Raw genomic sequence first — 12,971 nt, 5'->3', positions numbered from 1 at the left:
CACACACCACTTTAAGAAGACTAAACTTCTTGGGGGAACTAACCAAATAAGGTTTGCTAGTTGGAGATAAAATGTACCACAACCACCAAATTGATTATTTGAGGACACTTCTCTTTGAGATATCATGCACAGAATTTTTATGAAGTAGAAAATAAGTCTAATGTGTCCCAGGTTAAAAAAAAAAAGAAAACGATTTTAAAGATTGACACAAGGGGCATATAAAGGATGAACATCAAATTTTAATCTTGAACCTTTTCTCCAGTCTTCAAATTATTAACATGAAGAGAAATGATAAATTGCAATTTTATCATTACCCTATTGCCGTGTAACAAGCCCTCGTTACAAAATCTCCACCTACTGTCTCCAAAAAAACAATAGAAAAACCCGTACATTATATTATCTAAGTGATCTATTAACAGGTGAAATTTTAACCAACCATACCAGGAAACTATTAACAGAGGTACTTCAATCACATAGCTTAAAATATGGAGAAAAGACAGGTAAAAAATTATCTTAACCTGTAGTAGTCTTTTTACTTTTTAAAATTTTTATAAAATACACTAATTTCCCAAAATAAAGATTATGACACATTGGTGTCAACTTACACAGATGAAAGCTGATGTCAGCTTTTTTTCCTAACTAAAGTTCATTTCACCAAAACTTTATATATTACATGAATATCCAAGTGTTTTTAAAAAAATTCAACACACAGGAACATAATGTACAGTGTCTTATAAAAAAATGGTTAATTTAGGAATGATTTCATTTCAATCACATATATCTTTTTAAGACCATGAAACCTCCTGCTATTACAAGACTTTTCAGTTCATGTTTCTATTTCCCAGTTGTAATTCTTAAAAGCAAAATATGAAAAGCGTTTTTGTATTTGTTTATTCATCCATGAGAAAACTGTGGCAATGATTTCATTCACTACCAGGCTGTCTTCCCTCTTGTTTTCAGGATTACCCAGACCCACGACTGCGTGGCACGGGAGTGAAATGGGTAAAAGAGGCCAATGACATCAAAGAATGGATATAAAAAGACGGGCTCAGCTGGGTCTTGCCACAATTGTAAGGTGTGGGCACTCTCACTTGTGCCAAGCCTCCTAGAGCTGCCAGAGAACAGTCACAGGAGCAGCCTCCCAGCTCTCCCTTCATATCCATCAGCTGGGAGGACATAACGGAGCATTTTCACTAATGACTTGTGTCATGGCTGACGGATGCCTTGGCCAGGGAGGGAGTGAGTGCACTCAGAGACCTTGGTCAGTAGTGGCTTTGGGAGTAGAGAAAAAGAGTACTGTTTATCTTACAGCTCCTGCATTGGTCAATTCTGAGCGCAAACTCATCTCAACAGGAAATTGCAATGAAATATACACACCATGCAGAGCCTAGATTACTGTGGGAATCCAGTAACACATGCAAGATGGTGGGAAAAGACTCACAATGAATGAATGTAAACTTTTCACAGTGTTTCTTACATAGCCTTTGACTTTAGCACGAGTGCATCACTTACCACCACTATCTCACAAACGCTTTACTGTGTCCTGGGCATGCAGAGCAGTTGGGGTAAAATGGGCAATTACAGTTCATAGCCATTCTCAGACAGGAGTACAACTTCAATTTTTCCAATTTCCAATCAATGAATTGAGCTGCTTCTCTTATAAAACTAAATATATCTCTGAATATATTTTTGTTCAAGGGTTGTGCTTTACTCTTCCTTATCGCTTCATTGATTTCATTCTAGGAAAATTAAAAACCCACAAAATTAAATTGAGGACTAGGTCTTAAGAATGATTCCTGACCAAACCAGAAAGACAGGCAATCCTTAATCTCTTTTCTCAAGTTTCTGTTTCCCTACCCCAGGCCCTTATTGATATTGATTCAGTCGTGTGTTTTGATTTCCCAAAGAGGAAAATCAAATCAGAGAACTGGCATTTGTCTTAAAAAAACAAAAAATAACACCGGCATGGGGAGAAGAGGAGGTTCATTCTATGTCAAAAAGAATCTCTTGCTCTCAAGAGGAGATAATCCAGCTTCTCCTTAGCTATCATTTCATAAATTAATAATTTCTTAAAATCATAATCCAAGGAATTTATCTATTACAAGAAAAATTCAAGTTTAAAAAAGCAAATAAATTAGTTAAGCCTTGTAAACAATTGTCCATTGTAGCTATATATCTTTAAAAAAAAAAAAAAAAAGGCTTTTCTGTATAGTAAATCAGACAGTACAAGGCACACCTTATACATCAGAATCCAGAGTGACAAAACCCACACAAACGCCTTTGTCACGCTGTTTGCTGGTCTAAATGTGCTGGGGGGCACTGGGGTCACATGCCAATCTTTTGCTCATCTCCTGACCATCTGGAAGTCCACAAATGTGCTCTTTCCATTACATTGTGTTGTGCTATTTTGCTGTGTGATATGATTTTAAGCCTTCTCAACGTTAGTCTCCTCAGATGTTCTCCACAAAGCTTCCTGGGAAAAGGCCAGTTTTCCCATTACGTTGTAATGTGCCTTTGAACCAGCCATCCTCTCGTTTTTTATGAACAAACACAATATCTCCTTCCTTAAGTTCAAGTTCGGCCTCACTCTGAGGAGGATAGGAAACCACCACCCTGTGCCTAGAAAAGAGAGAGAGATTTTAGTTAAGACCATTCAAAATAGTGGGGAAAAAATGGTATACTATTAGTCTGTACAGCCTTAAACATAAACAGAATAGGAAGTAGCATGATTTGTTCAAATGTCTGTAAAACAACTCAAAACACAATTATTCTCTGTTTAGTAGAAACTTGGCGTTAACAGAGTTTGGATCTGTGGAACAGTCTGCTATTGGTGACCCAGACTGGTTTATTTGAATGCCCTTTACAGAGAGAGCCAACGTTGTCCACTCCCAGGGTCTGTACCTTGGACATACAGAAGGAAAGTTTTATTCCATTTCCCAGGAGGAAATGGCTTGCCCCTCTTCTCCAAGAAGAAACGAGCAGATTTATTTGATTGGTGAGACTGAGAGAAGTAGCTGAGCAGGTAGGTTCACCTATCTCTGAACTGCCTGACTCCAGGCCAAGAGGCCTCTGGCTCTGCCTCTGGGCCCATGCTGGGAGCACGGAGTGATCAGGGATCAGGCCTGCCTTCCGCAAGTGGGTCTGGAAGTCCGTCTCTCTGTGTCCCTTCCACTGGGGCTCGACATGGATATGGCAGCAAATCTAAGGAAATTCATCCGCCTTACCCACCCCAATTCTCCCTCAGGCAGGCTGCGCCAAGATCTAGACAGGGAGCATTCTGACCTCCATTAGTGTGATAACTGTGTCTGTTTCTCCTTTGGTTCTCAACTCAGACGATCAGTGGGAAAAGTTGTAATTACCACCCCAAAACCCCAGAAGCCTTGTTGGTTTAATATTATTTATTCCCTGCTTCCATGCTTCTTAGTCTCCTTCTGCAAAATTATAGTTAGCAGCCATGGAAGCCAGAGGGAAGTGACTTGATTTATGCTCCATATCCTTTATTCCTCTCTATTTTCCAAGCATTATTGCCCTCCTTTACTCCTCTCTTGCTTTTCCCAACCAAAGGGGAAAAAAGGTGGTGTATGGTAACCAACCTCCAGATGGCCCCTGGTGAGCTTGCCTCCTAGTAGTCAGATTCTTGTGCAGTCTCCTCCCATAATGCATAGGGATGAACTGTGTGACCAATAATATACTGTGAAAAGGACAGTGTGTGATTTTTAAGGCTAAGTCATGTGGCTTCTATTTTACTTTCTCTTGGATCATGTATTCTGGGAAAAATCAACTGCCATGTTGAGAGGAAATTCAACGTTCCTATAGAGAGGACCACATGGTGGGTAACTGAGGTTTCTTTCCAAAAGCCAAAACTAACTAGCCAATAGTGATGGGAGTGAGCCACCTTGGAAGGGAGTCTCCCAGCCCAGTCTAGTCTTCAGATGACTGCAATTCAGGCTGACATGTGGACTGCGATCTCAAGAAACATCCTCAGCCAGAACTACCCAGATAAGCTGCTCCCAACCTCCCAACACACAGAAGCTATGACGTAACAAATGTTTATCGTTTTAAGCCACTAAATTTTGGAGGTAATTTGTTACACTATAAAAAATGAGAATATACATCTTTCTCTGATGCTATGTAGTATTCAGTCATAAAGGTGATTTTGACTTTCTGCTTTCATTTCGTTCTCAAAGTCAGAAAGTAAGTTTATAGCCTTACAGGGTCCACTCTTGACTACTAAGTAAAAAATGTTATGGTTTAAAAAATGATAGAACGAATTCAGTAGCACTGCCCCATAACTCATGAAACCCAGCTTAGAGCCTAGTCCTTTCAGAGGACTGCTCATGTCACCAATCTCCATCCCATAAAAACCAGAATCCACGCTCGCTAAGAAGAACCATAGCAAGAGTCCCAGGCTCTTACTCTATTAAAATGGCATCTGTGCAAAGGTCATGCGGTTTCTCAAACAATTCTAAGGTATTTTGGGCACACAGACCAAATTATTCTCCAAGATCTGAAGCAAAAGCACAGCACAGAGGCAGGCTTATCATTTCTAAGGAAGGTTTAGTTAATTCAAACATGAGTATTTACAGACAATGAGGCTCAGAGTTCAATCAAGCATGGAATGAGGGAGGAGGCATGGCATTGTGCGGAAAGCTCTGGCCTGGGGGTTGACGCAGCCATTAAAGGTCATTTGGAGCAGATTAACTTTGGGCCAATGGTCTCAGCTTTCTCTCTCTCTGTTTCCTCATCTGTAGAGTAGGATTTATAGTGAGTCAAACAGGTATTATCATGAAATGTAGTGAGATTATAAGTGTGATGCTCTTAATGCTCTTAATAAGGTGTCTGTCAAATGGTTAAAATGCTAGCTCTCATTATGATCATATGGCTTAAGCAAAAGCAGGCAGGGAGAGGCCTGATGCTTCAAGGAGGTGAAGAATGGGCCAGTCAGTAGCTGGCCACCACTACCCAGGAAACAGGCTCAAGCTACAGCCTAAAGAAAAACTGCCTGATGAGACTTGACAAACTTTAGAATGGCACAGTTAAGGTTTTGGAATCCCTTCTCTGACACCTCTAAAAGCGAGACAAATAATTTCATCTTGGACTTATCTGAAGGAAGGGATCCAGATGAGATTTCTCAAATCTTGCCAACAGGCTAAAAATCTACATAAAAAGCAATGTAAGAGTTGCCATTTGGGGAAAGTTAAAATTTGAGCAAAGCTCTATAATTCTGGAAAAAAGTGTACAAGTGACTCAGATCACATTTAGAGTAGATCTCTGATGAAATGTGTTCCCACCAGTTCTCTATGAGTTGCCTTCAAGGTAAAATGGAACAAAAATAGTTCTTGAAAAACTTGAAGTAAATTAGATTAATATTTGCATTTTATAAAATGCACTAAACCAATTTTGTCAAAAAATTTTTCAAACTAGAACTGCTGCTGGGCTAAGAACATAATCTTCCTGCTAAGTTTCCAGTGGGAGCACATTTTTATTGCTAAGTTATAAATCTCTGGGGGGTGGAATGAGAAATCATGTGCATAATGGAAACTGTGACACAGTCTTGATTGTATGAAGACTACCAGGTGCAGCAGTAACAGATTCTATTCAGAAATCTCCCAGCTTCGATCCTGGCCTCAAACCTTATGAGGCAGTTTGCATACAGATTTCTAATATAGACTCTTAAGGCCAAATACTAGGCACAACTGGCCAACTATCTCAGGCATGGAAAGGCTCTGCCAAGTAGAATGTTTCCAGACCAACGAGCAGATGTAAGGTGCAGCTGTTGATGAGGCCCTTCACATCTGCTGCTCCACTCTCTGCTTCACTCAAATTATGCTTGTCTTTATTTGAATAGGGCTTTTGGGAAGCTCTGAACCTCAGGAGTCAAAGACCACTCTCCCATGACCTCCAAGGGACCTGCTGATCCACTCACAAAATCTGCACCCCACCCATTCCTCTTCCTTGTCATTGCCACCATCATTGATGGACGAACTCATTATCTTCTACCTACTAAAATAATCTACCTGTTTAAATAATCCCCCTGCCTCAAATCTCTTCCTGTCTCCATTCTATTCTACACTGACATATTAATTTTCTTAACTGGCAACAGTACTTGTAGCTAGCTATCGCTCAAAAACTCTTACCAGCTTATCAATGTCTGTGAGTAAGCTTAATTAACTCTTAGCAGGGTATAGAAAGCCCTCAATGATCTGGTCTTAGCCTCTCCTTACAGCTACAGTTACTACTGTCTCCATGAATACACCAAATTCTCCTCGACACCTGAATGTGTCCCCTAAATACGGCCTTCACTTTCCCCACTCTACACTTTGGCTCGTGTGGTTCCACCAGGAACTCCCTCTGACGACCTTTCTGCCCATCTGCACCCAATCGATGCCTCGCAAAGCCTTGCTCCAATTTTCCCTGTGAAATCTGTGGTCCCAATGACTGGAAATAATGTCATGCTTGACCAGATCCCAGAGGCCTCATGCATATTTTTATGGCACTTAGCCTAATTTACATTGCGTTATTGCCATCTGCATCCCTGTCTCACTTATTCTACTAGACTGTAAGCTGCTTGAGGGGTGAGACGATGGTAATTCACTTACATGCCTCACACCATTTGGCATAGCACGCAGGATGATTCTAAATAAGCATACTGAATGACAAAGAAGAAAAGGCCTAATTGTGCAGTATAACTATTTTAAAAAATGTATAAGGCTTAAAAAAGAATAAAAGTCTGACAAAAATTACATGAATGAACCCTGAAAACACTATACTAAGTGAAAGAAGGCCATACACAAAAGGATAAAATTACACAATTTCACGTGTACACAGAATGGTCAAACTCATAGAGGCACAAAATAGAATGGTGGCTGTGCGGGGTCAGGTGTGGGAGTTGGGGGTGGGGAGGAGGGAATGGGGAGTTATTGATTACTGGATGCAGAGTTTCAGTTTGAGATGATGGAAAAATTTTAGAAATGGATAACAGTGACAGTTATACAATACGATGCATACAGCAACACACATTGTTATACAACAATGTGAATGCCCTTAATGGCACTGAATTTACACTTGAAAAAATGTGACATATATTTTACCACAATTTTAAAAATAAATGAATGAATCCGTGAGTGAATAAAAATAATGGAAAAATTAGAGAAAAAGAAAAAAGAAAAATATCCAAAGCTGAGCAGCATCTTGGCTGTTGGAAAGCACCTCTTGGGCGCTTTGCACAGAGCACCTGCGAGGCAGTGGGGGGTGGGGGGTGGGGGAGGGTACAGTGTGGCTCACAGACTTGGCCTTGAATGGGCCTTTGCCTCTTGGTGGTTGCTGGGCTCTAACTCAGTTTTTGGTGTTATTTACCAGGGTGTAATTAGAGAAATAGAGGGTTGCTACAGAAAGAAGTTCCATTGACACCCTAATGTCAATCTTCCTGGTTTGGCCTATGGTGTCTGGCTTCCATCTAAATGGGCACTTGCACTTTTTTATTAGTATAATTTTTCTATTTCCTTTATTTTTCTAGTCTCTTTTACATTCTCTGCAGTTCATACATTTTCGTCTCTAATCTCACCTGGTACTGCCCAAACTGGAACCTCTGTGGCTCTGGGAGGCACCCTGCCCATCGCTCTGGTCTGGGTGGCTAACCATTTACTGCTTTCTGCCAGTTGCTGCAATAATCTAATATCCAATTAAGTATTTCACTGGCAAAACCATACTAACTCACTTTGCAGCTTGCTTGAAGTCCAAGTAAATTATGTCCACGGCTACACCCAGTGGGATCATTTTCACTGACTCAAATATCAATCATGCTGGTTAAGCCAACTGCCTTTCTCTGAATCTCTCTCTATCCAATTCGTATGTTTCCAAGTGTTCTAGCTTAATCCCTGAACAAAGATCACAGGTTCTTTTCTAATTTAGGAGATGGGTTTATAAGTATGGGTTATCAGTTTAATTCCTAAACTTAAAAATATACACAGATAAAGATGACTTGCTGTGTCTCCTTAAGCCCTTTATCTGTATTTTTTTAGAAGACAAAATAATCTGTCATAGTTTCTTTTATTTGCCACCCCTTCTGAAATATTTTATTTCTATTTTCTGTTTGCAACTTTCTGATTATTTTTTCTCAGTCTCTCTAAAATAAAGCCCAAAATATTTGTTCTATTCTTAATGTTATTGTCAATCATACATTTTCTGCCTCCAGGATATAGCAATATTTCTTGCTTGTTTTCTTCAGTCTCTTCAACAAACACAAAAGAATCCTTTCGTTCCTCAAAGAATTGTCTCAGCTGACACCAAGACCTGTCAACACACCTCAACATTCATCCTTCCTCATTGTGAGATTGCTTAAGTCTTTGTATCACATGAAGGTTTCTCTCCACTGACAGCACTGGCTGCCCTAGTCACATTTTTGTACTTTAGATTTATGGAACAGGGTCATGGTTTGAGAAGAAAATTTATGCTTGTTTTCATAATCTGTAGATGAATCCTATCTCATACTATACCAATACTATACAGTGAAAAACAGTTCTATGAAATTCTATCAGTGAAAATTCTACCAAAAGAACCCCAGGCTTCTACACTTTGCCAAGGCAGGAGCTGTTGATATTTAGATTGTGAATCAAGGAATTCAAGATCCTGAAATGCTTTCTAAGTCATTCCTTCATTTTTTAGCATTAAGTATTTTTCATTGTGTTGAAATTTTTGAAATATCAAAACACGTAATCCCTAAATGAAATACTTGGTAGCTTTCTATTAATTAAAAATAACTTCATTCTCAGTGGGTAAAGGCTGTTTTCCTATACTACTTGTTTCCACAAATTTTTCCTATTGTTTTTAAAGCCAGGTAGATATAAGAATCCTTGTTAAATGAATACTATCACCATCAGTGTATGAAGGCAAAGGGGCTGTGAAAAGTTGGTCAGGCTGGCTATTATACTTAATCTTCCATTGAACATGTGGATTATAAAAATATAAACTTGGGCACAAATCTTCTCCAAAGACCTCTTTCCTACTTGTAAAAACAGAAATGGTTATATGAAAAACCTTCCAGAGAATTCCAGAGTGCCCGTGCCCATCTGTCCCTTCATTAAAATCTATGTGTTCCTTATCTGATGTGCATTCTGTGCTCCCTGAACCGCCATCACCTGTCTGTTCTCCTTTTCAGACGCACTGAACAGCAGGAGCCTGCTGTTAGAAATGAGCTCCTCTAAGAGGAAGGGGCCGGAATGCAGGAGCCACAGAGCTTGTGGACATCTGGCAACTGAAAAAGAATGCACAATGGGGTGGGAGGCAGCAGTGCCCCAGCCAGCGCCTAGGGAGAGTCTGGGCAAAGTGAATGAGCACTCAGAACACTAACGCAAACACCACAAATGACAGGGAAAAGAGGAGAGCATTCAGGGCACGAAGGAAAAACTGCAGATCAATGCCTCGGGGTGGGGAGAGGAGGAGCCTCTTGACCAAAAGACAGTAAACAAGTCACTGGACCAACTCCAGGGACAGAAGGGGTCTATCCCTGGAAAGCAGACTAATATGGCAAGAAAAAAGACTGCCCTCAGAATAAAGGATTATGTGAATTCAAGACAAAATTTCAAAGCTTTACAAAGAGCACAATAGATGAGGGGACAGAGAATGATTTTATTTGTGGGGAAAGAACACTTTTTAGGGTAATGTCTCATTTCAAAACTGATTTTATAAGAATTAGGACAGAAAATTATTTCACTTCATTAAAAAATGTATAATAAATTGTGTACTTTGTACTCAATGCATATAGGTTATTTGAAGTTTATTATTTTCCAGTTTATTTTGGGGTAAAAAAACTAGGCTCAAAAAATTATATAAATGAAGGACTGAGAGATTTTGATGAAAGGTTGGGTTAAGGTGAATTTAAGCTACTTTAAAGTATAACACTTTTTAGTAAGATTTCAAACCAGTAACACAGGAAATGCCACCTAAAAGGCAATACTTCCACAAATTAGAAATTTGCTTTATTTATGAAATACAGGTTCAGAGAGAATAAAGTTTATAGAAACAATAAAATAGATGACACTTTTCGAAACAAATGTTTATATATTTATGCATTATGTGAAAATAGTCCACTATTTTTAGTATACTTCAAGATGTGTTCCTAGGGAACAAACAGTGCTTCATTTTTAATTCATTGAGTCCTGTAGATATCTGTCTTATTAAATATATTTCCTTTCCTAGCGCACTCCTAGAACTCCAGCAACAGTATCAAACAGAACTGCTGACATTTGTAATGTTATTCAAGGCCAGAATCACTAAAACTGGGCTCATTGTTCTGAGTGTAACTGAACCAGGTCACTGGGTCAGGAGGGGAGACAGGTCTCTGAAACTGAACCACACTCTTCTGACTCAGGAAGAATCAAAGAGAATCCTCTTAGTGCAGAATTCTCTAGTAGCTTGACAAGTAGCAGATAACTAGTAAAAAAGGCAAAGGATCAAACAGGGGAGCGACTGCTGGTGATGGAAGAGAAGCAAGAAGAGGAGGTAGATGTGAGCAAGTTTCCAGTGACCGTCAAATTTCATCCGGATACTATTCTGCAGTGGTTGTCTGGAGGCCTAACCCGTGTAAGAAATATAGGAGGGAAAAGCAGAGACTAGATAATGTTACAGCAAGTGGTAAAAGAAAGTCAGTACTTGTTTATTATTACAGATTCAGTTAAAAAAGAAAAACTGAGGAGGATGTAGAGAAATATCTTAAATGTCAGAATAAATATTCCAGCATAAACCCTGCCATACATTTCTTAGTTTTCTCCTGGAAAAGCAATGAACTTACCTTTCACAAACAACAGGCCTAGACTCATTCATGACGGGGCCCAGGGAGGAGCAGGGCTGACGAGGAGGTGGTGCTATGGGAACAGCAGAGTCCAGGGAGCTAGTCTTGCGACGAATTGCATCCAGGATCAGAGACTTGGCCAGTGACGTGGCGGGACCATCCCCTTCGGCGGGGCAGGAGCCAGCCCTGCTGTGGGCGCCCCCTAGCGGCAGCTCAGGACCCACTGCTCCTTGCAGCGGCATCTCCCCGCTACCCAGCTCCACTTCCAGGGTGGGAGAAGCTGGAGGGGATACTCTGGGCTTACGTTTGGTGGAGGCGCCAGAAATAAACTTCAACAACCCCTTTTTTTCTTTCTAGAAAAAAAAAAGTAAATTAGTTGGAGACTGACGGTATTGTTACTGTTGCAATCTATAGGGTGCTATAGTTGCAATTTTTTACTTGAACCTTTAAAATTATTTTTGTGGACATTTAGTTATTTATGCTCTACCTACCAATGTCTGTGTGCTATTAACCCAACTTTTTGCTTCTCTTTCTTCTCTCTTTCTGTCTGCATGTTTTTGCTTGTTTTGAACATTCCATTGTTCCTTACTATCTTCTACTGAGGCAGAGTAAGCAGATAAAAAAGATATAAAACAAAAAACTCACCAATTCACATCTCAAGCTTGGTGAAGGCAGTAGACACTTTAGGACAAAATGGAAATCTGAGATTATGGATTTAATTTCACGAAATTTTGCCTATCCTATCTGTAGTTCATGTATGCTGAATTAAACATAAGAGCATTTTACTCTCCATCCACAGACTTGACTTCTTCTAGGTAGTAATATCTTGAATAGAGTTAAGGGCTAAACCACTCACTTTTTACCTGTCACCTTTATGAAATTTAATAAGCCCAAAATAATAGAAGTCAAACCATTTCTATTGTACAAGTACCTCCTTATTTAGAAAGCCAAAAATAACCCTACAAATTTTTAAAGAAAGCTTCAGTATAATCAAAACTATTTTTTACATCTCTTTTTGTAAGAAAATGTAGAAATGAGAATTTTTCCCAGCAATACTGCACCACAGAAACCAGCTCTTAAACCTTTGTCTTTTTTGACATTTTCATTCTTTGCTCTTCTAGGAAAACCAGATCTAGAGCTAGCTCTCCTTCATTCTCAAATCCTAAGGGTCAGTGTTCTTTCTGATGACCAAGCATAGATATCAATCATCATTTTCGATTGTTTTACTAAGATGTCAACCATGTTATAAAGTCCTCTGAAGGGAAACATGACTTAGAAATAAAATATTTCATAGAGAATCAATTCTATAGAAAATTCTATAGGCAAATTGGAATTATTAAGGTCCACTAATAGAAAAATAGAATTATGAGAGGCCCACAAGGAGATAAAATACAGAGGAATTTTTCTTGGGAATGAGTTACTTCATACTCAGTAAAAATCCCTTGGGGAAAAGAGTCTGGCTCCATAATAACACAGTTCCATTAGAGAGAGAATGGCAGAAAAAGAGAGACAAAAGTATCATTTATCAGACGATGAAGAGGCATCTGGGGAGACTGCACCACAGGCCCCATTTACCTAATGCTGCTCACAGCAAGTGTTAACCTATGGGTTAGAAACAGAGGGAGGAGCGAGACGGCTGGAAGTCCTGTCATTTCTGTACATGCTCAACGCAGGCTTCAGATGAGCAAAGCCGATCAATGATTGAGTGCACACCCCTCTTCTCCCTACCACGGCCTGAGGAAAATTCTTTTGCATTTCTCTTTAAAACCTGGCCTCGACTCACCTTACTAGCTTTTGCTTCATTTACTTAACTTCACATTTTCCAAGAGGTTATTATACGCGTTCCAATAAATGACCCTATAAAAATGGACTACCTGCTTGAGTGCAGTGCCTGCACCTCATATATCTCTGTATCACACCCAGTGCCTAGAGCAGAGCCCTGCACCTACTGAGCTGAGAGGCTAAGACTGGCATAGGATGACACAGGAGGGAGGAAGGAAAAATATTTAGTTCATCCTAGCGCTAAACAAGTAAGAGAGGATATTCTGGATTTCTTAAATCCAGTGGTGATAAAGACTTCTCTCTACACAATGACTAATAAAATGGTCTGAGGAAACATCTGCTAAAGCTGCTGCCACATTTCTTTAAGGGAGCCTGAGGTCTGGAGGGCCGAAAAATGAGC

General features: G+C 39.7%; 1 protein-coding gene across 1 annotated transcript in view; it reads right to left on the bottom strand.

Moving 5' to 3' along the window:
• Positions 1 to 219: 219 nt before the first annotated feature.
• The window catches only part of SH3RF1 (SH3 domain containing ring finger 1), a 140,060-nt gene continuing 127,308 nt past the window's right edge, over positions 220 to 12,971 (bottom strand). The window contains 2 exon segments of the mRNA XM_025042977.1: positions 220 to 2,619; positions 10,790 to 11,142. Coding sequence (XP_024898745.1) covers positions 2,451 to 2,619; positions 10,790 to 11,142 — 522 coding nt within the window. The 3' untranslated portion in view covers positions 220 to 2,450.

Source organism: Pteropus alecto, unplaced genomic scaffold, assembly GCF_000325575.1.
Source record: "Pteropus alecto unplaced genomic scaffold, ASM32557v1 scaffold50, whole genome shotgun sequence".
In the NCBI taxonomy this organism is placed as follows: Eukaryota; Metazoa; Chordata; class Mammalia; order Chiroptera; family Pteropodidae; genus Pteropus; species Pteropus alecto.
Note: the sequence above shows the minus strand (reverse complement) of the source record. Positions and strands in the feature narration are given on the sequence as shown.